The 27436-nt window shown below is 51.6% G+C and overlaps 2 protein-coding genes across 2 annotated transcripts in view; both read left to right on the top strand.

Moving 5' to 3' along the window:
• Window positions 1-27436, top strand: part of LAMB2 (laminin subunit beta 2) — a 69826-nt gene that overhangs the window by 30128 nt on the left and 12262 nt on the right. The window contains exons 13-29 of the mRNA XM_053378455.1: window positions 831-966; window positions 1782-1940; window positions 2919-3046; window positions 3784-3904; window positions 4010-4202; window positions 5350-5493; window positions 6739-6970; window positions 7159-7322; window positions 7593-7817; window positions 8719-8936; window positions 11237-11333; window positions 14407-14779; window positions 22335-22519; window positions 23088-23329; window positions 25639-25842; window positions 26083-26227; window positions 26877-27084. Coding sequence (XP_053234430.1) covers window positions 831-966; window positions 1782-1940; window positions 2919-3046; window positions 3784-3904; window positions 4010-4202; window positions 5350-5493; window positions 6739-6970; window positions 7159-7322; window positions 7593-7817; window positions 8719-8936; window positions 11237-11333; window positions 14407-14779; window positions 22335-22519; window positions 23088-23329; window positions 25639-25842; window positions 26083-26227; window positions 26877-27084 — 3174 coding nt within the window. The remainder of the gene's footprint in view (window positions 1-830; window positions 967-1781; window positions 1941-2918; window positions 3047-3783; window positions 3905-4009; window positions 4203-5349; window positions 5494-6738; window positions 6971-7158; window positions 7323-7592; window positions 7818-8718; window positions 8937-11236; window positions 11334-14406; window positions 14780-22334; window positions 22520-23087; window positions 23330-25638; window positions 25843-26082; window positions 26228-26876; window positions 27085-27436) is intronic.
• LOC128408552 (ubiquitin-conjugating enzyme E2 Q2-like) lies at window positions 9873-10749 on the top strand. The gene is given in 2 exon segments (XM_053378457.1): window positions 9873-10165; window positions 10168-10749. Coding segments are annotated over 2 exon segments (714 nt in total). The 5' UTR covers window positions 9873-9978; the 3' UTR covers window positions 10695-10749.

The raw sequence follows: 27436 nt of genomic DNA, 5'->3' as shown, positions 1-27436 counted from the left end.
GCACAGCTCTTCTGCTCCCCAACCCATATAGGAGGGTTTGTGAGAGGCACGGCATGATCCGCTGCGCCAGAGATAGGTCACTTTGGAAGGAGAGGTGAGGAAAGAGACAGAGCCCTCCCCTCCTCTTTATTTCTTCATTTATTTATTGAATTTCTACCCCCGCCTCTCTGCTGGGGAACTCAAGGCAGCAAGCAATGGGGTTCCCAGGCAGTCCATTGGCTGGAACTGAACTTGCTTAGCTTTATTTAGCAAGGGAGCAACCTCCCAGCGCCTTCCATACAGGGCCCTTTTAGCTTGGTACTGGAGGAATCATAGAATCATAGAGTTGGAAGAGACCACAAGGGCCATCGAGTCCAACCCCCTGCCAAGCAGGAAATGGAGATGGAGAGAGTAAAATGATTTTGGGCTGTATTTCGAGGCAGACCTAGTTAATTCACACTTTCCAAAACAATAGCGGACTGAAACGCAGGCACCTTTCAAAATCTGCGTTTCTCCAAGCCCTGCAGTTCTCCGAGCGAGTAATGTGTGCAGAAACGCATGTGCCGGGGGAGAATTGTGCCTAACAAACGCATTCAGGGAGGGGGAAATTGCTTTGCAAAAACGTTTCTATTGGCCAGAATTGTACGTTGGGAGAAAATCATCAATGAATTTTCACGAGGACTTGAAAAAAAAACTATTTGGAAATGTGGAGAGCGGGACATAAGTGTAGAAAAATGAGAAACTGGAATAGACGGATTTGCCCATCCCTGGACCGCAGGAAGCGGGTGAGCGTGCTCTCATGGGCTAGAACCGCCTTCCCCGTTTGAGCCTCCCGCTTTGCCTTGCTGCAGGTGTGCCATGGAGACGGGGCAGTGCCGCTGCCGGAGCCACATGGTGGGCAGGCAATGCAGCCAAGTGCAGACCGGCTACTACCGCACCGCATTGGACCATTATATGTATGAAGCTGAAGAGGCGCGGCTTCTCCAGGTGAGGACGTGGGCCTGCAGTTGCTTAAATGCAGGGGTGTAGGAAAGTGTTCTCTGCTGAGTACCGACAGTAGTGTCTAACCTGACTGGCAGCGGCTCACCAGGGTTTCGTAGAGTTGGAAGCATAGCTGTCAACTTAGAGATTTGAAAATAAGGGACCAGCAGCCTCGAAAATAAGGGATCAGCCGCCAAAATAAGGGATTTTAATCAACCAGCTGAAATACGAAGTTAAAAGGGACCAGATAATTTTGGAGAGCAGCGCCAGTTTTTAGCCCTTCACTTCCAGAGGTTGCTGCTCAAGCTGATGAAACACTGCAATTAAATAACTACAAGCAGCAACCACTTTTCGTGCAAAACGAAGTCCAAGCTACAAAGATGCTACCACAGACAGAGACGTTCGGCGGCCGCAAGGAGGATGGTGGCGGAAGGGGTTCCCAGGGGCCGAGGCTGGTGAGAGGAGGCCGGAGGGGGGCGGGGCAGGCAACCAAGCAACACAGTTGGAGCCTCCCTCCTCCCTGGCCGGCAGGGAGGGAGGGAGAGGAGCTGCTTCCTTTGAAACCCGGGAAATTTAAGGGACATCATCAATAAGGGACAGCAGCAGGACACAACGCTGGGATAAGGGAGTTTCCCGCCAAATAAGGGAAGGTTGACAGCTATGGTTGGAAAGGTACCCTAGTCCAACCCCATCTGGATGGCTGGGGCTGATGGGAGTTGTAGTCCAAGAGCATTAGCACCAGGTTAGCAACAACTAACTAACAACTAACTAACTAACTAACTAAGAGAAGCACAAAGTCTTATGGATCTTTCTCTTGGCAGGGAGCTGAAGTAATGGAGCGTGTGCACCTGACGGGCCACCCAGCTACGTGGACAGGGCTGGGGTTTGCCCGGGTGCTGGAGGGCGCTGTGGTGGAGTTCCAGGTCAACAATGTGCCCTTCTCCATGGAGTATGACATTCTGCTGCGCTATGAGCCTCAGGTGCCTTTGCTTTTGCCTGCCGTCCTACTATTCCTCTGCTCCATTCATAACCAAACGGTGGGGGGGGGGTGCAGTTTGGGCTTCCAGTCTTCACATATATAAATCCAGATATAAAACTCTTTAACGAAGCATTCAGAGCTTTACATGAAGTTCAGAGCAAGTGTTTCTCAGGGGAATAAATAAAGTTTCGCCTCTGCCTCGCTGCTTTCGCCTGGAAAACCTGCTCCTTAGCACTAAACCACAGGTTTTCTTGGGGGAAAGTGGCAGGCAAAAGGATGTGTGGATGAGGCCTTAGTCATATCCACCTATTTCAATGGGTCTATTCTGAGTAAAGCTTAGCTGAATATCACCCAATAGGTCAGCAGCATACGAAGAAATACTATACTGTGGTACCTCGGGTTAAGTACTTAATTCGTTCCGGAGGTCCGTTCTTAACTGTAACTGTTCTTAACCCGAAGCACCACTTTAGCTAATGGGGCCTCTCGCTGCTGCCACGCCGCCAGAGCACGATTTCTGTTCTCATCCTGAAGCAAAGTTCTTAACCTGAAGCACTATTCCTGGGTTAGCGGAGTCTGTAACCTGAAGCGTATGTAACCTGAAGCGTATGTAACCCGAGGTACCACTGTATTCCAATTAAGAAGTCCAATCCCAGAATTCGGCTTTTCGGAGTTCAGAATGTTCTGAGCTTCAGCTTGAAGAAATGTAAACTTTGAAATCGTTTGCAATTAGTTTTGCCTTTGCCGCTAGTTCCCAAATCTTCCAGGTCTGTTCTGGGTTTCTTGGCTCTCCAGGATTTTAAGACAGGCTTTTCCCCCCAACTGGCCTGGAGATGCCTAGGGTGGAAGCTGAGAGCTTCTGCACTCAGCTATGGCTGTACCAAAAAACACCTTAAAGGCTGTTTCTGAGGGGGTGCCATCTTAGTCTTGGCCTGCCTCCGCATCTCATGCAGCCACACTGTAAGTCCTCCTTTTTCCTCAGCTTCCAGGAAAGTGGGAAGAGGTGAAAGTGTCTATGGTCCGCCCTGGGCCCATCCCCACCAGCAGCCCCTGTGGAAACACCATCCCTGCCGACGATGTCATGACGACAGCTCTGCCACCCTCATCCCGGTGAGTGATGAAAAACATACAATGCTCTCCTCTCCCCCCTTCTCTCTCCCCAACTCTCTTTCCTTCTCCCCCCCTCAAGCTTAGGCCGTATACAACACTCAGGTCTCGCGTGGAATATAACTGATCTGTAGAAGTGACTTTATAATCTGAAAACAGAGACGATGTACAGTGGTACCTCGGTTCTCGAACGCAATCCATTCCCGAAGACTGTCTGAGTTCCGAAACGTTCAAAAACCGAGGTGCAAAGGACGGTCTTCAAATTTCATTGAGAAAATTGAGAAGCACGCAGAAGAAGCTGTTTGACTTCCGGGGTGCGTTCAAAAACGGAAGCATTTACTTCTGGGTTTTCGGCGTTCGAGGTCCGAAACATTCGTCAGCAGAAACGTTCGAGAATCGAGGTACCACTGTATGTTCTTTTGTAAAGACAAGAAAATCTTTAATAAAAGCAATTTTAAAAACCAACCAACCAACCAGGAATTAGTGGTCTCACCCCGGGAGAACTTCTCTTCCCTGCCTCTCGCACAGGCTCCTTCCAGAGCTCTGCTGAAGTCAGCAGCGCCTTCCCATCCGTTGCAGGGGACAAAGCAGGCTGCCTAGATGTGGCAGTCAGTGGGGCAGGCGGTTCCTTCCCATCCTTGGCATTCAGGAAGGCGCCGTAGGATCATCACACACAGCAAAAAAACCCGCCAGGCCCTCCGCTCCCCTTTGCTGTAAACAGGCCTTTTCTTGTTCTGTAGGTTTGTGGTGCTGCCCCAGCCAGTCTGTCTGGAGCAAGGGCTCAGCTACACCATCCGGGTAGAGTTCACCCGCTACGGAGGACGTGACCATTTGCAAGGGGCTGCAGTGCTACTGGACTCTGTAAGTATCAAGACTCCGGTTGCATCTTCTGTAGGGGGGACTGTGGCCTGCTGCGAATAACACCTCCTCTCTGCCTACCTCCCTCTTGCTCCCCTCCCTGCTCAGCTGGTCCTGATGCCACGCTATTCCTCCCTGGAGATGTTCATCGCCGGGGACGCCGCCTCCATCGCCCGCAAGGAGACCTTTGAGCGCTACCGCTGCGCCCAGCAGGCTCGGCCCGTGGTTAAGGCGCCGACGCCGGAGCCTTGCGTCACCTTGCTCACCAGCATGTCGGCCATCATCCACCAGGGGGCACTGCGTGAGTGTTAAAAACAAGCAACTACCACCAACTCACAGGGACGCAGGTGGCGCTGTGGGTTAAACCACAGAGCCTAGGACTTGCCGATCAGAAGGTGGGCAGTTCGAATCCCCATGACGGGGTGAGCTCCCGTCGCTCGGTCCCTTCTCCTGCCAACCTAGCAGTTTGAAAGGATGTCAAAGTGCAAGTAGATAAATAGGTACCGCTCCGGCGGGAAGGTAAATGGCGTTTCCATGCGCTGCTCTGGTTCGCCAGAAGTGGCTTAGTCATGCTGGCCACATGACCCGGAAGCTGTACGCCGGCTCCCTCGGACAATAAAGCGAGATAAGCGCCGCTACCTCAGAGTCGGCCACGACTCGACCTAATGGTCAGGGGTCCTTTTACCTTTACCTTTTACCACCAACTCACCATGCAATACATCCTTACTGCACAGGTGGACCGGGAATGGGTTACCTATGGACCTCCAGACTCAAACTCCCATCAGCCCCAGCCAGTGTGGCCAGTGGCCTGGGGTAATGGGGGCTATAGTCCACAGGTTGCAGTAGAGGCTTTCGCTCATCCTAGCAAGCAATGGAAATGTTCCCAAGTGCTACAGGGAGTTCAGGGTGAGCTGAGAGAGGTGGTACCCAAAAGGCCCACACTAAGAGGGAGCAATACTGCGCCACTTTCTTGATAGGTTGCATGCATGGGTGGGGCTGCCCTAGCCACATAGATCATGCTTCTCGCCATCTTATACTGGAGTGGGCAAGCTGGGGGCGTGTCAGCAGCTGCCTTTGGCTGAGCCAGATGACTGGCCCAGCTGCCTGCAACACTGGAATCTTTCGCCTAGCATGGGGCTCGAACTCACGACCTTGAAATCAAGAGTCTTATACTCTACCATCTGAGCCATGTAGGCCTATACTGCCTTGCAGCAGCTCTCCAGGGTTTTGGGCAAGACACATTCGCAGCCCCGACTGGAGATCCCAGGAGTCGAACCATCAACCTTCTGCATGCAAAGCAGAGGCTCTGCTGCTGAGCTACGGCCGTTGCAACCTCTCTCAGTGTCTTTCACAGGCCCTTTTATGTATATCACAGGAAGAGAGGCTCCTGCTGGGTGCCTCTTTCCTTTCGTTCTCCTGCCTCCTACTCACTCTCCCTTTGCCCCCAGCCTGTCTGTGCAGCCCCCAGGGATCGCTGAGCTCCGAGTGCCGTCCGGATGGGGGGCAGTGCCAGTGCAAGCCTCACGTCGTGGGCCGCCGCTGTGAACGTTGCTCCCCCGGCACCTACGGCTTTGGTCCCGGTGGCTGCAAAGGTGAATATAATTCAGGTTCTGACCTTTCCTCCCCAAATTCTTTCGTCTTTCCTTTTGAAAGCATGGGCCGGTCCTCGCTGGGCTCCTGCGTGTCAGTCAGTGCTGATGTAAACAGTCTGCTAGGACGGAACCACTGGGAGCAGAGAGCTGTCCGGTCTCCTCTTGCTCCTCCAAAGTGCAAACCCACATTTGAAACTCCTCCTTGGGCTGCAGAAGAGGAGCTGCTTGCAGAGTTGGGGATGGAGGAGCAATATGGGGGGAGGAAATGATAACATGCCCCCACCGCCCTCTTGCTCCTCCACCCACTATTAATCCCTCCCAGTAGCAGCTGACCGGGCAGGGGTGCTTACCTGACCTCCTGTCACCTGAGTCACCACGACTCACCCAGAAGGCGGCAGGTAAGGGAGTGGTGAGGTCAGCACAGTGCAAACGCACCAATGGAACCAATCCTGCACTTGCACCATGCTGACCTCCCCGCCACCTCACCTCTCCCTCCCAGTAAGTTGCAGTGATTCAGGTGGCAGGAGGTCAGGTAAGTGCGCCTGCCCTGCCAACTGCTACTAGGAGGGCAGAGGAACAAAGAAGAGACTGAGACAAACCACAAACCCAGGTTTGTCGTCATGCTAAGCCAAACCATAGTTTAGCTCACAACAACCCAGCTGCAACAGGACCAGAAGAAAAGCAAAGTGGACTCAATCTCCCCACCTCATGTTTGCACCTTCACAGAATTTGTGGTTTGTCTTAGTGTTATGTGCAAATGAGCTCACTCTGCTTTTTACTTTCCTCAAGACAGCTCCTCTATTACAGATATTGTAGCACTTGCACTCAAACTACAGGGTTCGTTTTTGTTTGTTTTTACAAAACTGGAGCAGCTGTGCATTTTTGTAGATGCCCTCTTTATTTTTCTCTCTGTCCTTTGATGTACCTCTTTGTCCTGCCATTAGCTGACGGATATGCAAAAATCTGAAATGATCAGGTTCAGGAAAAGATTGTGCGAGTGCATTAATTTTAATGCAAAGCAAGCACGTTTCCATTCTGTGATTTGCATAATTGGGTGTTGAAACTTCTCGGCACAGACTGTGAAGCACCTTTGCAGACACGGGTGAAGGGGGTTTGCATATGGTGGGGGACGGACTGCAGCACATGATGAGCAGGGCAGGAGGCGTCCACGGATCGTTACCTTGTGTGTCAGGAGGAGCAGCGGCAGGGAGTGTGTGCGTGACTTCTCCCCCTCTCCCCTTGCAGTGTGCCAGTGCAACAGCGAAGGCTCTCTGAGTGGTTTCTGCGACAACTTCAACGGTCAGTGCCCGTGCCGGCCTGGTGCCTTTGGGCCACGCTGTGACCACTGCCAGCCTGGCCACTGGGGCTTCCCCAGCTGCCGCCCATGCCACTGCAACGGGCGCTCAGAGGAATGTGACCCGCGGACGGGCAGCTGTTTGCATTGCCGGGGCCACACAGAAGGAGATCGATGCCAAAGGTGAGCTTCCTGGGACAGCCTGCGGTGGAAGTAGGGGGTGTATCCAGGTGTCCAGAGGGAAAGGCCTCCTGGCGAGGCCTAACTTCCAAAGGACCACACCACGATCTGCAAACAGCCCTGGGGATGAGCCCCCACACCAATGGCAACGAATATGTTCATCAAACCCTTTTTGTTCCCCCAAATTGCAGTTGCGTGTCCGGATTCTATGGGAACCCATCGCTGGCCTCCGGGGGCCACTGCCGGCCCTGCCCCTGCCCTGAGGCACCTGGCTCTGGACGCCATTTTGCTGCTTCTTGCCGCCAAGATGGCCGCTCTGGGACAGTAGTTTGTAGCTGCCTCCCAGGCTATACAGGCAAGTCCAACTTTCTAGTGCCCTGTAGCCCTAGGATTGGGAGCTTGAGAGGAGATGAGGAAGGGGTGTAACAGAGACAGAAGCCCACATGGTAACCTCCTTCTCAAGTCTCGCTTCTCTGGGAACTTGAGTGCATTGATAGACCTATGGCCGCGGTTTATGTGTGTATTGCAGTGGAGATTGGGGACCGGGCTCCTTTTACCTCACACAGCGCCTTTTACCTCATGAACGACGCCCTTTATCTCACACAGCGCCTTTTACCTCACACAGGCCCGCGCTGTGACGAGTGCGCTCCTGGTTACTACGGCAACCCTTGGCAGGCCAGGGGGCAGTGCCAGCCCTGCGCGTGCAACAGCAACATTGATGTGGCAGATCCGGGATCTTGTGACCGGCGCACAGGCCGCTGCCTCCGCTGCCTCTACCACACCGAGGGCGACCAGTGCCAACACTGCCAGGGAGGCTATTATGGGGATGCCACACGACGCACCTGCCGCCGTGAGTGTCTCTTGTGGAGAGAGATGTGTTTTCCATCTGGCACATGTTGCTCCCATCGCTACCTGCCTAACCCTGACTCTTGGTGGTCCTTCAGTAAACGAAAGGGGATCAGGCCTCAGGCTTCCTGATTATTTTGTCAACAGCCAGCCTGTTAATTTTATGGAAGAAGGAGATCACCACAAACACTCAGGGCTTATGGTCCCGGGACCAGCTGCACCTTAAATCTTAACCGCATATCATTTTGTTATTCCCAAGTTCAGATCTCAACAAAATTGTAAACTGCGAATGAAACCCCCTAAGGCACCCACGTCTCCTTCCTGCAAGTAAGGCCACTTATATTGAGACCCAAGAGGAAAGCTTGTTTTCAAAATGCTGTTAGGAACTTGGTGTTCTAATTCAGTATATGGCATATTTCAGAGGACCAAGAATGTGAGCTTCTTGTTTCTTTTTTAAAAAAATAGGAAAGGGGGAGGATGAAACAAAACGCAAAAATCTGGTTTCTAGTCCTCAGGATTGTTAATAAATGAGACTAGTAATGTTGCTGGGGCTGAGGTGCAGTGATGAGAAGGAAGGCTTCTTTGCCTTCCACACAGAACAAGGATGGCTGCTTTATCACACACAAAGGCTTGTGGGGAACAATTTAGGAGTCCGATTATCTGCCATGCCCCTTCCTGCCCCATATCCCCCCCCCCCGCAGTACCTTGCTGAAGTGTGAAAGCTGCTAGGTTTCTTATGCCCAAATGAGGCGTGGCTTCTTTTTAAATCTACATGATTGCATATTTAATTTTCGTGCCGATCCATTGCTTCGCCCTCCAAGCGTAGCCTCTTTCTTCGACCTGCCATTTTGAAAGCACTGGTGTTTCTCTTGTGTGTAGTGTTTCTGTCCCTTCCCTCCCTGCAGGCTGCTCCTGTAACTTCCTGGGCACGGTTCGCAGCCAGTGCCCGTCGCAGGACCAATGCCAGTGCGAGCGGTACAGCGGGCAATGCCAGTGCCTGCCCAACGTCCAGGGGCAGAACTGCGACCGCTGTGCTCCCAACTTCTGGAACCTGGCCAGCGGTCAAGGCTGCCAGCCCTGCGACTGCCACCCGCAGTACTCCCTGAGCTCAGCTTGCAATCAGGTTAGGATGGGAAGCTGTGTGCCGGGCGAGGCTGGGAGCCTCCAGGGCAGGAGCGGGAGGGAAGCATTTTCTTCTAGGGAACCTTCTGAGGGCCAGGGAGCAGCAGAAACAAAAGTGGCTGAAACCGTGAAAGTAAATGTGTACCTTTGCAGGCTGATTTCTGCACTCCCATTGCTTCCATCCTCCATCCAGGCAGGGGGTGGGCCAGATGACTCTTTGGGACCCTTCCAATGCTACAGTTCAAAGATACATTGGGGGGGGTGCAAATCAGGGCCAGTAACAGGAGTGGCTTGGGGAGGTAGAGAGGTCTGGAGGGCCTCTTTTTCATACCCCATACCTGGTTCAAAGCTGTGTTAGAAACAAGGGGAGTGGAGAGCACAGGAACACAGGAAGCTGCCTTACCCTGAGCTGGCCCATTGGTCCATCCAGCTCAGTAGCGCCTACACTGACTGGCAGCAGCATTGCAGGGCCTCAGACAGGGAATGCTGCCAGCCCTTCCTGGAAACGCCAGAGGTTGAACCTGGGACTTTACGCATGCTAAGCAGTGGATGGTGAGCGGCGGCAGCAGTGGCGCTGGGAGGCTCCCGACTGCAACATCACGGAGTCTTATCCCTCTTCATCGCCAATATTGTTTGTGGAATCAGATGACCCCAACTTGACTTCAGTATTGGAGCATTTAGATGATATTAAAAAGAGCAATACTCTGCTTCTCCAACAATTGAAACGATTGATATGCGACCTCTGCAGACTATATACCGTATTTTTCGCTCTATAAGACGCACCAGACCACAAGACGCACCTAGTTTTTGGAGGAGGAAAACAAGAAAAAAAATATTCTGAATCTCAGAAGCCAGAACAGCAAGAGGGATTGCTGCGCAGTGAAAGCAGCAATCCCTCTTGCTGTTCCGGCTTCTGGGATAGCTGCGCAGCCTGCATTCGCTCCATAAGACTCACACACATTTCCCCTTACTTTTTAGGAGGGAAAAAGTGAGTCTTATAGAGCAAAAAATACGGTAATCTTCCCCAGCATCCCAATGTTGAAATGTTAGATCAACCATTGCTGACCGGCCAGAATGGAACAATGGAAGAAGTTACATCAGAAGAAGAGGAGGAGGAAGATACGGGTGAAGATATTGATCTGGATCATTATGATATGAAGGAGGAAGAACCTGTCGATGGAAAGAAGACAGAGGATGATGGCATTGAAAAAGAGAATCTGGCAATCCTAGAAAAAATGGTGCAGTCTCTGGGTCTGTCCAGGCTTCAGATCGACTTATGAAAGAACTCAGGGATATATATAGGTTGCAGAGTTACAAGTCAGGGATTTATTCAGTGGAACTTGTAAATGACAGCCTATATGATTGGCATGTAAAACATCCTGACAGCCTGTTGCATAGTGATCTTCAAGTCTTAGAAGAAAAAGAAGGTGTAGAATATATTTTGCTCAACTTCTTTTTTAAGGATAACTTTCCCTTTGATCCTCCATTTGTGAGAGTGGTCCCTCCTGTGATTGGGTATGTTCTCGGTGGAGGTGCATTATGCATGGAGCTGCTTACTAAACAGGGTTGGAATAGTGCCTATTCTACAGAATCTGTCATCATGCAGATCAATGCCACATTAGTCAAAGGAAAAGCCAGAGTACAGTTTGGAGCAAATAAGAACCAATATAACCTAGCAAGAGAACAGCAATCCTATAAATCTCTAGTACAGCTACATAAGAAAAATGGCTGGTTCACACCTCCTAAAGAAGATGGTTAACATTGTGGACATTTCATACACTTGGACCAATGTCAGTAAAAGATTTTCCTTCCAACACAGATTCGACTATGGATGCCCCTATAACAGCCATACTGAAGATTCTAGCTCATAGATAACTAGTGGGCAATCTGTTGACTGACACATCCAGTATAAGCTACAGCTGTACGATTCTGCTCTTCTGTCAAGTATCTTCAACTGAACAGTTTTAAAACTTTATTGTCCCCATGAATTAAGCATACCAATCCCCACTCCATTTTATAGTGTTAATCCTTTAACTGGGCCCTTGGGGTTTACTAAAATACCAGTCATTAAGATCTCCCCCCCCCTTTTATATGCACTTATTTGCCCTTCCTTAGACCCAGCTAGGGCTAGGGGCTGAGAGGTAGTGTGAAGCAGTGGTTAGGGTGCCCGGTGAGGATCCAGATCTTTGCTTTTGTACCCTGGCAACGTCTTCTGTGTCTCACTTTCCCATTGGGCAGGGTACAAAGGGTTCGCTTTGGGGAGTTCTTGAAGTTGTAATGCAAACTGCGCCTGCCTTGTAGTTTACAGGGCAATGCCAATGTCGGCCAGGTTTTGGGGGCCGCACCTGCTCGGAATGCCAGGAGAACCATTGGGGGGAGCCCAGCCAGCAGTGCAGAGGTGAGTGCTGCATATTCTGAAACCCTGCCGTTGCTCTGGGCCACGCAGGGATCCTGAAAATGTCAGCTTCGTTTTTATTTCATTTAAGCAAGTTTCTGGTGTTGATGCCCATTGTTATGTACTGAGTTGAATAGGATCCAAACTGCAGCAGTCTGATTGGTCCTAGAACAATAGGATCCAAAAGGCAGCAGTCTGATTGGTCCTAGAACAATAGGATTCAGAATGCAGCAGTCTGATTGGTCCTAGAACAATGCAGCAGTATGATTGGTTGGCAGGAACTACCCAATCATGCCCCAGATAGAAGTGAATCCACAACCTGATTGGCTTACAGTAGAATTCCAGAATTAGCCAATCATGTGCAGCCCATTGTGTAAATAATGTATATAAAGCAGATACTTTGAGGGGACTTTCATTCATTCCTCCTCACCACTATGAGGTGAATAAAGAGCATGAAATCACTTCGCGACTCTGAGTATATTTCACCCATGAAGGTGATGGTTTGGATTCCGAGAACTATGAATTAAATTATGTTTGCTCAAGGGGTTTACCCCTATTTCACATTTCAGCCCCTTTCACCTCTCTCCCCCAAAATGACACTTCCTAAGGGTCAAGAGATGCTCCAGAATTGGGTTCCTTCTGCTTGCACAGGAGGAACTCTTGAGTCCAAGCCGTTGTTTAAGAAAGGAGAATCCCCCTACTTCATTGAGAGTCTCCTGGTAAATTACAATGCACTGGAGGCTTCCTGCGCCTTTTGTGATATTTATTTGATCGTTTATTTGATCAAACATGAGTCTGACCAAACTGCGGGAGGCAGTGAAAGACAGGAGTGCCTGGCGTGCTCTGGTCCATGGGGTCACGAAGAGTCGGACACGACTAAACGACTAAACAACAACAACAACAAAATTTGATCATGTACAAGGACAGCCTACTGGAAGCAAACTGGCTTCTGAAGCAGGCAGCACAACCAATTAATCCAGCATTAGATTCTCAAAGGCTGACATTTGCATCCCAGTTTCGGCCAACTCGCCAGCTAAACATCCAGCACTTCATCTGACTCTCACTTCCTGCCCAAATTGGCGTTTTTCTGCCTAGTCCACTCGCTGAAGGACACGACTCACTAAAAGCCTGGGTGTCCAATCTCTTACCAATATGCCTGAAAGTGTGAGGGTAATCAAGATGGGGGAAATCTTAGAAGCCAGTTAATATTTCAAGCGGGATGTGGGTGGCGCTGTGGGTTAAACCACAGAGCCTAGGACTTGCCGATCAGAAGGTCGATGGTTTGAATCCCCGCGGCGGGCTGAGCTCTGCTTGCTCTGTCCCTGCTCCTGCCAACCTAGCAGTTTGAAACCATGTCAAAGTGCAAGTAGATAAATAGGTACCGCTCCAGCGGGAAGGTAAACTGCGTTTCCGTGTGCTGCTCTGGTTTGCCAGAAGCGGCTTAGTCATGCTGGCCACATGACCTGGAAGCTGTACACCAGCTCCCTTGGCCAGTAAAGCGAGATGAGCGCCGCAACCCCAGAGTCGGCCACAACTGGACCTAACGGTCAGGGGTCCCCTTTAGCTTTACCTAATATTTCAAGCAACGACGTTTGAGATCAACTCAGCTTCTTGATTCTGTTATGAAGCCATTTGGAGTGGGTGATTTAATACTAGATCGCACTCTACTAGCACACATGGTGAAATAATAGGAATGGCATTTAAATAGGCAGAGCTAGGAGAATGTGTTTTTTACAAAGAGCGATTTGGAGACCCTGGGTTCAGACTATTAAGGGATTTGTTTCTTCGGCCAGGCTTTCTGGAAAGGTGTGAGGGTGTATCCCTAGTTGGCAAAGAAAGGGGTTGTTGGTTGGAGAGACAGAGCACATTGTTGTAGGAGAACTCTGCTACAGGAAGGAGGGACACCCAGTTGCCGTGCTGGTCGCTGACATGACGGCACAAATATTGCTGTAAAGTCATGTCAGTTTTCTCCAACTCGGCATTCATAGCAGGATGGCGGGTGGACGAAATGCACAGTTCCACTCCCAGCATCTGCATGAACTGGGCTATGAACTGGGTACCTTTATCCCCGGCAATTCCATGCAGCTTGGAAAATGTGGTCTACATTACCAAGCGTTAATATCGAGATGTGGAAAATATGTAAACAACAAGGATAAGCAGGATTAAGATGTGGAGAGATGCTCCAGAGATCCAGACCATGGGGAGCCCCAAGAAATTAATAAATACAATTTGGACTATAATTTGATCTTTTATATATATATTTATTATTTTTTAATTGAAGTATTATGATTAGATATTTTTATTATTATTATTATTATTATTATTATTATTATTATTATTATTATTATTATTATTATACCCTGCCCTCCCCAGCCAAGACCGGACTCAGGGCAGCTAACACCCGATACAAAAACAAATTGACCAAAACACAACTTAAAAACAAGATTAAAATACAACATTAAAATATTAAAATACAGCCTCATTACAATGGAAACTCAAATCAAAAACTTTTTGGGGGATGAAAACGTCAAGTCTTCACCAAGGCTAATTTTCCAGACTGGCCCTACATGGGCCAGAAAAATGGGAAAATTTTAAAAAATAAAATGATTTTGTTAAAAAAAGTGGTCTACAAAGAGTTGTGTGGTTTCCTTGGAGGTGGGGGAGCCCTTTACGCAGGTTGAAGCGCTTGGAAGATGCCACGTGCAAAGGAATAACTCTCTCTCTCTCTCCTTTACGGCGTTTTTGGAGAGCCAGTGTGGTGTAGTGCCCTTATACGCAGTCAGACCCTGGGTATCAATCTCTGCCATCTCACTGCTCACAGAGAGCCAGTGTGGTGTAGTGGTTAAGAGCTGTAGACTCGTAATCTGGTGAACTGGGTTCGCATCTCCGCTCTTCCACATGCAGCTGCTGGGTGACCTTGGGCCTAGTCACACTTCAGAGCCTCACTCACCTCACAGAGTGTTTGTTGTGGGGGAGGAAGGGAAAGGAGAATGTTAGCCGCTTGGAGACTCCTTCGGGTAGTGATAAAGCGGGATATCAAATCCAAACTCTTCTTCTCTTCTTATGTTGCGGGCAGCCTGCGATTGTGACCCGCGTGGGATCGAGAAGCTGCAATGCCACCGCATCACTGGGCACTGCTCCTGCCTCCCAGGGGTCTCGGGCGTGCGCTGCGACCAGTGCTCCCGAGGTTTTGCCGGCGAGTTCCCCGCCTGCCAGCCGTGCCACCAGTGCTTTGGGGACTGGGACCGCATTGTGCAGGATTTGGCCGCTCGCACCCGCAGCCTGGCGCAACGTGCCCGGCAGCTTCAGCAGACGGGCCTCACTGGGGCGTTTGAGGGCACCTTCCGCCGACTCCAGGACAAGCTGAGTGCGGTCCAGGCCATCGTCAATGCCCGCAACGCCACCGCCAGTGCAATCACCCACCTCTTGCAGAATATGGATTCGCTGCGGTGAGTAAAAGGAGTCCTTGGTACCCGTACATGTGCAGAGGAAACGGACCTGGCTGGAGCCTAGGAGCAGTGGGTAGGCAGGGTAGGAACTGAGCTGCTGCATTCAATTTTTGTTTTTTGTTTGGAATCCCAGGTACCATAGTTTGTTTTGGGAGATGGGATTCTCCCTCTCCCTCTCTCTCTTTTTACATTTTTTTTATTTGCAAGTTTCTCAGATTAAAACTTTACCTTCACATATTGAACGTACAACATAGACACAAGATTCCCAAAGAATCTCTAGGACTTCCCTCCACTTTGTGGGTCCTATCATTAATCGTTTCCTCCTGCATCTTTTATGATAACTGTCAGGGAACTGCCATCTGAGACGCAGGAGGTGAAAGGGCTCACGGAGGGTGAGAGAGACCATTCAGCTGAGGAGGGGACCAGCAGGGGGAGAAGTGGAGTTCCAAGGGAAAGTGAGTCGGAGGGAGGGCTCAGAGACACTTCAAGCGAAAACAGTGGGGAGGTTTCAGGACCTCCTGTAGGGACACCCACTCCTCGCCGGAAACTGTCACGCCGAGAGTCCAGAAGACGCGTTTCCGTTAAGGAGCTTTTATGCTGGAAGAAGTTCCGTAAACGCCCACTGTCCGATTCAACGAGCGACTGATGGAGCCATGCTTAAGGCGCTCCGTCACAGACAGAGGTTTGTGGACTTAGCCAAACTCTGAGGGACTAGGATTTTACGCACAAGCAGCTCACCATCCCATCACAGCAATCGGACAGTCCCTGAAAGCAGCTTGTGCAGAGAGGCATCATGAGCAACCCAGCCGGAGCCGGGGGAGCAGGAGGAGCTGGAGAGGGTCCAAGCCTGGAAGAAAGGTACAGGGTGTTGGAAGTCCAGCTAGCACTGCAAACGGCGAGGCTAGAAGAAAGGAGGGCGCAGGATGCAGAAAAGGCAGAAGGCGCTACACTAGCAAGAAAGATGCCAGGATTGGTGCAGAAGTTTGGGGGGGACCCCAGGAACTACCAAGCCTTTAGGACAGAGATGCAGTATGCGCTCGAACTGCAGTTTAACGACTTTCCCGACGAGGCATCGCGAGTGGCGTTTGTGATTGGCCATCTCGAAGGGGGGGCGAGAGACTGGGTTAGACCCCTGATGGCAGGGAATAGTGAAATGCTGAAGGACACGAGGAAGTTTTTTCGCGCCATGGATTTGATGTTTTCCAGCGAGATTGAACAGGGACTGGTGCGCAGACAATTGATGGCTTGCAAACAGGGGAGCCGATCGGTTCGTGAGTACTGGACTGAGTTTACAATGTTGATACATAAATTGGGATGGGACCTATCGGCGGAACCCATTCAAATGCTCTTTGAAGAAGGGCTTTCTTCGGCAGTGAAAGACGAACTTTCCCGGGCGCCCAGGGCGGAGTCTATGGACCAGCTGACCAAATCAGCGCTGACCATTGGAGCGCGCCAGGAGGCAAGAGCCTTGGAGAAGCGGGAGGGGAAAGGAGAGCGTTGGAGGGATTTCCGCATTCCAGAGATTCCAGAGCCAAGTTTCCCGCCAGGAGAGCCGATGGAAGTTGGAACAGCGCGCGCGCGCGCAGTTTCAAATCCCAGTGAAGGGAGGAAGAAGGAGGGAAAGAGCGCCAATAAATGTTATCTCTGCCAGCAGCCAGGTCACTTTGCCAGAGTCTGCCCGCAAAGAAAGGAATGGCAAGGGATGGCAGGAGCTGTTGGGGGGAAGGAGGAGGGAGTCCAGGAGCCAGTAAAAGCCAACGCCTGGCTGCCACCGTCAGGGCACTGCAGCCAGGCCAAGGAGCAGTAAAAGTGCCCACTCCGGAACCTCCAAGACCAGCCCTAGTAATAGAGGTGTTGCTAGAGCTGGCAAACGGATACCCACTAAAGACAAAGGCGCTGTTGGACTCAGGCAGCTCCTGTAATTTTATGAGTAAGGAGTTTGCAGCTGAACACCAGATACAGACACTCCCTTTAAGCAACCCCCTGCAGGTGACCACGATCGATGGGAGGGAGCTGTTGGGAGGAGAAGTTAGCCTACAGACCGTCCCAATGGTTATGAGGGTGGCCAGGCACACCGAAAGGATAGCGTTCAATGTGGCCACCCTGGGAGGGGCTCCCGTCATTTTGGGAATGAGCTGGCTAGCGTTGCATGACCCGCTAGTGGGCTGGCATCAGAGAGTGGTCTCCTTTGGGTCAGCACATTGCCTGGAACACTGCAGAGAGGGAAAGGTGGCACAAGGGGCAAAAGCCTTTCTAGCAGGGACGGAAGTGGCGGACAAAGGGAAGGTGCCCAAACAATACGCTGACCTAAGCAAGGTCTTCAGCGAAAGGGAAGCAGATAAACTACCACCGCATAGAGACTTTGACTGCCAAATTAACCTGGTCCCTGGGGCCCAGCTCCCCGTGAGCAAGCTGTACGCCATGTCAGACAGGGAAATGCAGGAGTTAAGGGAGTTTATTGATAAAAACCTGAAGAGGGGCTTCATCAGAGAGTCCAGAGCGGTGGGGGGGAGCCCAGTGTTTTTTGTGGACAAAAAAAACACGGATAAACCCAGGCTTGTAGTGGACTACCGGCGGCTAAATGCCGTGTCAGAACCAGTGACTTTCCCCATGCCCAGGATTGATGACATTTTGACCAGGGTGAGGAAGGGAAAGATATTCACGAAACTGGACCTGAGAGGGGCATACAACCTGATACGAATAAAGAAAGGGGATGAATGGAAAACCACCATGTTCACCCCTTTGGGGGCTTTTGAATATCTCGTTATGCCCTTCGGATTACAAGGAGGCTCAGCATGTTTTCAATCGCTCATGAACCATGTCCTGGGACCTTTGCTCTACAAGAATTGCGTGGCCTTCCTCGATGACGTGCTGATATATTCAGAGAATGAGGAGCAGCATGTAAAGGATGTCAGGGAAGTGCTGAGCCAGCTACAAGCAAACCAGCTGTGGGTGAAATTGGAGAAGTGTCAGTTTCACACCAAGGAGGTGGAATTCCTGGGGTACCGCTTATCAGACAAGGGATTAGCCATGGATCCAGGCAAGGTCCAGGCGGTGCTGGAATGGAAGACACCGAAAACGAAAAAGGATGTGCAAAGGTTCTTAGGGTTTGGGAACTTTTACCGTAAATTCATCAAGAACTTTGCCCACTTAACGGCTCCCATCACGGACTGTCTAAGCAGCAAGAAGAAATTCGTTTGGACGGCGGAGGCGGAGCAAGCATTTGAGGAATTGAAAAGGGCATTCGCTTCGGAAGAACAGCTCCTGCATGTGGATTTACAAAAACCCATGAGAGTGGAAACTGATGCCTCAGACCGGGCGGTGGGGGCGGTGCTGCTTCAGCCAGGGAGCAATAAGTCGGAATGGAGACTGTGTGCCTTCTTTTCGCGTAAGCTGAACAAATCCGAGAGGAACTACACCGTATATGATCGAGAACTACTCGCCATTCATGAAGCGTTCCGGAGATGGAGACACTTACTAATTGGCGCACAGCATAAGGTGCAAGTGTGTACGGACCACAAGAATTTGGAGTATTGGAGAACGGCACGAGTGCTCAACCAACGACAAGTGAGATGGGCCCAGGAGTTCTCCAAATTCCATTTTGAAATCTGCTATGTGCCAGGTCCAGAAAACATCAGAGCGGACGCTCTCTCTCGCAAACCTGAATATTTGGAGGGGGAGGGAGCGCCTGAAGAGAGACATATTATCCCAGAGGACCACTGGGTGTGTGGGGCGGCCTGGGTGGGGCAAAGAGAACTGGTAGAGGGAACGGTAAATGATGAATACGCCCAGGATAAGCTCAGAGGTTTAAGGAGAGAGGGAGAAGACCCCGGAGGTTTTGAAGAAAGAAACGGGGCATTGTATTACAAAGGGGCACTATATATACCCGAAGGGGAATTGAGGGGGAGAGTACTCAAACAGCTGCACGACAATCCCACAGCGGGGCATTTTGGGCAACACAAGACCATGTGGTTGGTGACCAGGGAGTTTTGGTGGCCCAAGGTGAGGGAGGATGTACGGGAGTATGTGAGAAGGTGTGACCAATGCCAGAGAGCCAAAGGAGAAAGGCGGGCACCAGCGGGGTTATTAGAACCGTTACCCACACCAGAACGACCGTGGGAGGCGGTATCGATAGATTTTATGACTGATCTGCCTAAATCCCAGGGGAAAACCGCCATACTAGTCGTAGTAGACCTGTTAACTAAGATGGGTCACTTTGTAGCTTGCTCACATGCAGTCACGGCGGAAGAGACAGCGAAATTGTTTGTAGAACATATTTTTAGGCTGCATGGCGCCCCCTTGAGGGTGGTCTCCGACAGAGGGAAACAGTTCACGTCCAGATTCTGGAGGAAACTTATGAGCTTGTTGCACGTAGAGGTCAACTTTTCGACTGCCAGGCACCCTGAGACCAATGGGCAGGCGGAGAGGGCAAACGGTATCCTTCAACAATACCTGAGGTGTTATGTCAATGACAGAGAGAACGATTGGGTCGAAAAGTTGGCGCTAGCGGAATTTGCTTACAATAATGCAGAGAATGTGTCCACCGGGATGAGCCCCTTTTTGGCTAATTATGGGTGCCACCCCAGGGCGTTTCCAGGGGGAGGAGGGGAGAGATGGAGTGTCCCGGCCGCTGAACATTTTGTAGAAGAAATGGAAGCGATCCATCGTCAACTCCAACTCAACTTAGAAAGGGCCAAAGAAGAATATAAGAGGCAGGCAGACAAGAGCAGAAGGGAAGGTGAAACCATTAGGGTGGGGAGTCAGGTCTGGCTATCAACCCAAGGGTTGCCGTTCAAGGGGGGTTGCAAGAAATTGAGACCCAAAAGATTGGGACCATTTGAGGTCATCCAACAGGTCAACCCAGTGGCTTTCAGACTCCGGTTACCGAACCACATGAAACTGCACCCAGTATTCCACAGGTCATTACTGTCACCATATAGGGGGGAAGGTGAAGGGGTATCCACAAGGGGGCCAGCCATAGAAGAAAGGGAAAGCAGCAACCATGTGGCGGAAATCATCGACTCCAGGTGGAAGGGTAATCAGGTGGAGTATTTGGTCGCGTGGGAAGGGGAACCGGAGTCGGAAAACACCTGGGTGACGGCAGAGGAGGTCCGTGACGAGATCTTGATCGAAACGTTCCACCAAAGGTTCCCCAGGAAACCTCAGCCAGTAGCGAGGTTCCGGAGGGAGTACTTTGGCACCACCGACGATGAGGAGGAACTGGAAGGATTCAGGGAATCGGAGTTGGAAGGAGGAACAGACTCCGATGAGGAGGAGTACTTGGAAACCGGAAACAGCAAGAGGTGGAGGGAAGTGTTCGAAACTTCGGAAGATGAGGGAGGTTCCTTCAGGGGTTTTGCTCCCTCGCCTCCCGCAGAGGAGGGGAGGGAAGGGGGTGAAGGGGGCCCTGGAGGGGAGGTGGATGTCAGGGAACTGCCATCTGAGACGCAGGAGGTGAAAGGGCTCACGGAGGGTGAGAGAGACCATTCAGCTGAGGAGGGGACCAGCAGGGGGAGAAGTGGAGTTCCAAGGGAAAGTGAGTCGGAGGGAGGGCTCAGAGACACTTCAAGCGAAAACAGTGGGGAGGTTTCAGGACCTCCTGTAGGGACACCCACTCCTCGCCGGAAACTGTCACGCCGAGAGTCCAGAAGACGCGTTTCCGTTAAGGAGCTTTTATGCTGGAAGAAGTTCCGTAAACGCCCACTGTCCGATTCAACGAGCGACTGATGGAGCCATGCTTAAGGAGCTCCGTCACAGACAGAGGTTTGTGGACTTAGCCAAACTCTGAGGGACTAGGATTTTACGCACAAGCAGCTCACCATCCCATCACAATAACCCACATCTTTTACATCTCCATTGTGTCCAAAACTCACCATTAAACGACAAGTGCTATTCCAATCCTAAAGAAAAAGGGTAAAGGGACCCCTGACCATTAGGTCCAGTCGCGGCCGACTCTGGGGTTGCAGCGCTCATCTTGCTTTATTGGCCGAGGGAGCCGGTGTACAGCTTCCGGGTCATGTGGCCAGCATGCCTAAGCCGCTTCTGGAGAACCAGAGCAGCGCATGGAAACACCGTTTACCTTCCCGCCGGAGCGATACCTATTTATCTACTTGCACTTTGATGTGCTTTCGAACTGCTAGGTTGGCAGGAGCAGGGACAGAGCAACAGGAGCTCACCCCGTCGCGGGGATTCGATCCGCCAACCTTCTGATCGGCAAGCCCAAGAGGCTCAGTGGTTGAACCCACAGTCCCACCCGCGTCCCTATTCCAATCCTACTAACGATTTTAACTGTTTATACAATGGTTTTTAAGGTAGGTTATAAATTTCCCCCATTCCTTATTAAAATTTTGGTCTTCCTGATTTCTGATTCTTCTAGGTCTTTAGCCATTTCGGCATAATCCATCAACTTAATCTGCCATTTTTCTCTGGTATGGGCTTTATCTTCTTTCTATCTGTGGGCCAATAACATCCGTGCAGCTGTGGCTGCATACATAAATAGTTTTCCTGCTCCCTTGGGATTTCAGCACCTAGAATTCCTAAAAGAAAGGCCTCTGATTTTTTGTTTTTTTTAGAAAAGGTTATTAATTTAATTTCTCTGAAGAGGAGCAGTGGGTAGTTTAGTCCTGGGTGGCAATGTACCTCCCTCCCCACTGAGAGCCAGTGTGGTGTAGTGGTTAAGAGCGGTGGCCTTGTAATCTGGTGAACTGGGTTCGATTCCCCGCTCCTCCACATGCAGCTGCTGGGTGACCTTGGGCTAGAATGGGTGAGGAATGGGTGGCTCGTAGATGCGTTTGGGACTCCTAACTTGCAGCATTGACTATGGGTTGTAGTTCATTCGCATCTGAAGGGCTACAGGTCACACATACACACTTGAACTTTGCTGCAGTTGTCACCAACACTCACTAAAAATGCTGTCTGTTTATAAAAACACACACACAAAAAACCCATAGAATCATAGAGGTGGAGGGAACCTCAAAGGTAACCCAATACAATACCCTGCCGATGCACAAAATCCACTACTACCCTTGGGATATGTGGCCGGCCAAAATGGTGTTTTGAGTGATGGTGTTCATAATACTTCAGCTGTAATTTCATAATAGATGGAGCCATTCCATGTGTTCATTTCATTGACCCTCGCATAATAGATGGAGCCATTCCATGTGTTCATTTCATTGACCCTCAAGACATTGCCAACCATTACCATCCCATGCTGGCATTATAGGCCCTAATTCAGCTAATTTTCCCTCTGCTACTGGATATACAAAGGCATAGTATGTGGAGCCAGTGTGGTGTATTGGTTTTTAGTCTCGTAATCTGGTGAACCGGGTTCGCATCCCTGCTCCTCCACACGCAGCTGCTGGGTGACCTTGGGCCAGTCACACTTCTCTGAAGTCTCTCAGCCTCACTCACCTCACAGAGTGTTTGTTGTGGGGGAGGAAGGGAAAGGAGAATGTTAGCCGCTTGGAGACTCCTTAAAGGGAGGGAAAGGCGGGATATCAAATCCAAACTCTTCTCTTCTTCTTCCTCCCGCTTCTCACTCACGTCCTCTCACCAGGCAGGAGATTGCCGATGTCACGGAAACGCTGACCAGCCTGGAAGGGTTGCTGACGGCCACCCAGGACAGGAACTTCAACGCCAACCATGCTCTAGGCACGCTGGAACGCGGCGCTCGGGCCCTGAACCTCAGCCTGGCAGACCTTGCGCGCCAGCTGGAGGCGCTCAAGAATGCCAATGTGCTGGGTAAGTGCGTGTCCAAAGTGACGCAAGAAACATACTCCCCCCACCCCCCATTTTTACCCAGCCCTTTCGTCAAACGTAGAATTAACCTTTTGACTTGCAGCCTCTGCTCATGAGCCAGAGTGGAGGCCAGGCTTGTATAAGGAAGTTTTTAATGTTTTATTCTGTTTTTATATTTCACTGGGAGCCGCCCAGAGTGGCTGGGCAACCCAGTCAGATGGACGACATATATATTATTATGTAATGAATTTTAATATTTTTAACTATTGTAGTGTTGATGTTTGTGCACAGGCATGGTCCTCACAATAAATGGATTTGATTTGATATATATTATTATGGGGGTTTCCCATAGGTCTAGCACAGACTTCCTCAACCTCGGCCCCCTAGATGGTTTGAGACTACAATTCCCATCATCCCTGACCACTGGTCCTGCTAGCTAGGGATCATGGGAGTTGTAGGCCAAAAAAACATCTGGAGGGCTGAGGTTGAGGAAGCCTGGTCTAGCAGAAGAGATGCCCAGCAAGGGCCTCATAGTCCTGTTCTTTAATCCCGCCCCCACTTCCCCCGGCAGGAGCCTATGACAGCGTCCGCCAGTCCTTTGTCCAATCGCGGGAAGCGGAGCACCGGGCCAACGCTTCCACGGTGGGTTTCTCCAGCCCCGTCGGCCAATCGGCCGCATCCCGGCGACGCACGGAGAACCTGATGGCAGCCCGGAGGGACGCTTTCAATCGGCAGAATGCAGCCAACCGGCGAGCCCTGACCGACCTGTCCACACGGGTTCGAGGGCTGAGCCTGCATCGGATCAATGAGAAGGTGGGTGGGGAAGCTGGGAAGGAAATTATCGCAAAGTAAAGCATGTAAGGGACGCGGGTGGCACTGTGGGTTAAACCATAGAGCCTAGGACTTGCTGATCAGAAGGTCGGCGGTTTGAAACCCTGCGACGGGGTGAGCTCCTGTTGCTCGGTCCCAGCTCCTGCCAACCTAGCAGTTCAAAAGCACGACAAAGTGCAAGTAGATAAATAGGTACCACTCTGGCGGGAAGGTAAACGGCGTTTCCGTGCGCTGCTCTGGTTTGCCAGAAGCGGCTTAGTCATGCTGGCCACATGACCCGGAAGCTGTACGCCGGCTCCCTCGGCCAATAGAGCGAGATGAGCACCGCAACCCCAGAGTCGGTCACGACTGGACCTAATGGTCAGGGGTCCCTTTACCTTTTAAAGCATGTAAGAGCCAGAGATGGGGAACCAGAGACCTTCCAAATACTGCCAGACTTCCAGCTCTTGTCGGCTCCGTCCAGGGGGACTAGTGAGACAGTGGTCACAGTCTCCCTGCATCCCTGAGGTAGCCAGTCAGGTCTTGGTTGAGGGGAAAGGCGAGCTCCAGAACTTTTCAGACTGCGCTGCTAAGTTTCTGCTTAATGTTCTGTTGGTATTTTACTGCGAAATGTTATACTGTGGTACTTCGACACGCACGTCTTCTGTGTGAACCACACGGAGCAAAGGCGAGGAACCTTTTCCCGCCTCTCGAGGGCCACATTCTGTTCTGAGCAAGCGTCTGAAGCCGACATGCCAGTGGTTGGGCAGAGCCAGAGGCAAAAGTGGCCGGAGCGAGGAAGGAAACATTTTGACAGCAGGCGAGTGTCAGGGACTGGTTGGACACAGAGGAATGGTGAGGGGGGAATTAGCTGGGGAACCCCCAAGGGAAGACGACTCAGAGCCCAGGGACTGGTGGTGAGATGACAATGAGTGGTCAGAGGGAGAAGAAGAAGCAGAAGAAGAGTTTGGATTTGATATCCCACCTTTCACTCCCTTTAAGGAGTCTCCAAGCGGCTAACATTCTCCTTTCCCTTCCTCCCCCACAACAAACACTCTGTGAGGTGAGTGAGGCTGAGAGACTTCACAGAAGTGTGACTGGCCCAAGGTCACCCAGCAGCTGCATGTGGAGGAGCGGGGAAGCGAACCCGGTTCACCAGATTACGAGACTACCGCTCTTAACCGCTACACCACATTGGCTCTCGAAGACTGGGAGGAGGTTGTCAGAAGCTGAAGAGGGAAGAGGGTTCAGTGAGTGGAGGGAGTCTGTGGCAGAAAGAAGTCCAGGATCAGAGGTAGAAGTGGGAGCAGGACTGTGAGATGAGGGAGACCAAGAGGCAGAGAGGAGTCTGGCTGGTGAAGAGGCCTTCCTGCTGTGACAAGCTCTCCTCCCTTCCTGGTCTCTCAGTACCAGGAGAGGCATGAAGAGGGCGGAGGAGAAATCAGCATCATGTAGTCACACAAGCGTAGCCTCAGATTGCTTAGGGGAAACCCTGGAGGACTTAGGCAGCTGCGGGGAGGCAGGGCCCTTCATCTCCGCAACTGCTCCATAGGGGCAAGACCTACTGAAGAAGAGCTGTTGCGCCGATTGGGCCAGACTCTCCCGTGCCAATCCTGGTTGTTTTTTAAAAAAAACTTATTTCATGTGATTTACTGCTGGCGAGTTTCTTCATGCTTCCTTCAACACTCTTGTGCTGGTCCCGAGGGTTAACCGTGCGGCGAGGTCCGAGTCCAGTCCGAGGTTGAGGGTGTGGTATGGAGGCTGTCCGTCAAAGCTTAAGCAGGGTCCAAGGCAGGGAGTCGGGTGAAGTCAGGAACTCTGGCAGAAGAGCAGGACAGGGTGCAGGCAGGAACTGGCTACCAACAATGTTGCTCCCGCAACCTGGGACTGGGGCTGGCTGGCTTTTATCTGCCCCGAGGCTTAGGGCGGCCCCGGTCCACGGGTGACTCGCCTCTCCTGGCCTGGAGGCGAGCACTCCTCCTGCGGGAACTTAGTTCCTTCCGCCTCTCTGTCCTGAGCCTCTGCAGCTCAGAAGAGGCTGGAGGGTTACTGGACCCAGAGGCAACCTCAGCTTCCCCTGACGGGGCTGAGAGTGGAGCACCTGCAGGCAATGGGTCCTCCATCACCTCAGGGGCCAGAGCAGACTCAGCTGGTGCCTGCACCTGAGGATCCAGCACAGGTGAGGACCCTTCAGGCTCAAGCCCCAGCCCCGGCTCAGCTGGTTCTGGAGGCGGGGACTCCTGTGCAGGCTGGGATTCCTCAGGTTCAGCCTCCGAGTCCGAATCCCAGGCCATCACAGCTCTCTCCTCTAGGTGTGCGGTGCTCCAGGGGACGCCCCCTGCTCCAGCAGCCCCTGCGGAGGGGCTGGTTGCCGTGACGAAGACGGCAGGCGCCACTGCGGGGGCCTCAACTGCAATGGGGCCGTGGCCACGGCCGACAACGCGCTGGATCGAGCCCGCCACGCTGAAGGGGAGCTGCGCCGCGCTGTGGCTGACGTGGATGTCCTGCTGCGCCAGGTAAGCCACCAGGGGAGAGCCGCAGAGCTCAGTGTTATAGGCAAGGTAACCCATGAGAGCTTTTCCATTTGAACATATTTCATTTCATCGGAAAGACCAGCAGCACGAAGGCCTGGGCATGGTTCTCAAGGCAGTAAACAGTTAGCTCTGGCTCTGTTCCTGGAATGCAATGCTCCCTGCATCCCTAGGCCTCTGCTTCCCCCTGCTGGCTGACCAGGGGACCTGCTGTGTCCTTTGCAGGTGGCCGAGGCAAAGGCAAGGGCAGGTGAGGCGAAGCAGAGGGCACAGGCCGCGCTGGACAACGCCAATGCCACCAAAGCCCGGCTGGAGCGCTCCAACAAGGAACTGCGGGACCTCATCCAGCAAATCAAGGGGTTCCTGAATCGTAAGTGCAGGATATCGAGCTGCCCCCCTACACCAGTCCCTTATTTTATTTTGTTTGATGCCAGCTCAAAAAGATAGCTCATGTAACGTACGGTACATCACGTGCTGTAAAATGCCACTTTTAAACGGCTCCCCCCCAAAAAAAAAAGATTTATGGGAGCTATAGTTTGTTAAGGCTGCTGAGAGCTACAAGGAGACCCCGTTATTCACCCTCACAGATCAACAATTCCTAAAGTGGTTGGACAGTCGACCCCTCCTCACAAGGAGCTCTCGCAAAGGATAAACATGCAAGTGCCAAAAAAAAATTCAGAACGCAATCTTAATGTTGAAAAAAATTAAATGAAAGCCAGTTACGTTCATGTTCCTGCCAAAAGGGGAAAGGCAAAATTCTATACAAAAAAATTAAGAATGCCTCTGCACCTCCTTATACAAGTCCCAGGCAGGGCCATGGGGCAAGGCAGGTGGACATATTTATCCCTTGATGGTTCCAGCAGTGTGTGTGTGTGTGTGTGCGTGCGTGCGTGTCAGGGGTTATTCAGACAGGGATGAAAGAAAGCAGGGCAGAGGGGACATTTGCAGTGGGTCTTGCGAGAAGCAGGGGCCTGTCGTTCTACCTGTCTGTAGCGCTGACTGACCCATCCCTCACACAGTTGACGGGGCCGACCCTGACAGCATTGCTCTGGTGGCCTCCCGCGTGCTGGAACTCTCCATCCCAGCATCCCCCGCACAGATCCACCACCTCGCTGAGGAGATCAAGGAGCGTGTCAGCAGCCTGGCCAACGTGGACGCCATCTTGGACCAAACGGCGGGAGACGTGCGTGTGGCGGGGCAGCTGCTGCAAGACGCACGCCGCGCCAAGTGAGTGTGCGAGGGCCGGAGAGGGCGTGTGATGGAGGCTGCTCCTGTCGGGCCCAGAGGAGAGGCCATAGGGACAGAACTGTGCTCCCCTTAGTCCTCCTCCCTTCATGAGCAGCAACTAGTTATTCAGCAAAGGGAAAGGAAGATGGGGGAGTGTAGGAGTTTGCTGGGCGGGACCAGCACCCTGTCAGGAGTCTCCACAGCTGAACTGATGGTGGACTTATTATTAGGTTTGAACATGGGTTCAAATCCCCCCTCCTCCATGAAGCTCACTGTGTTGGGTCTTAGGCTGAGAGAAAATAACCTCCTTTGTTAGGTCTATTGCCAAGTTAAATGAGGAGAATTGTGAAGT

The sequence above is a fragment of the Podarcis raffonei genome, chromosome 2, assembly GCF_027172205.1.
Source record: "Podarcis raffonei isolate rPodRaf1 chromosome 2, rPodRaf1.pri, whole genome shotgun sequence".
Taxonomy (NCBI): Eukaryota; Metazoa; Chordata; class Lepidosauria; order Squamata; family Lacertidae; genus Podarcis; species Podarcis raffonei.
This window is presented reverse-complemented; position numbering and strand designations above follow the sequence as displayed.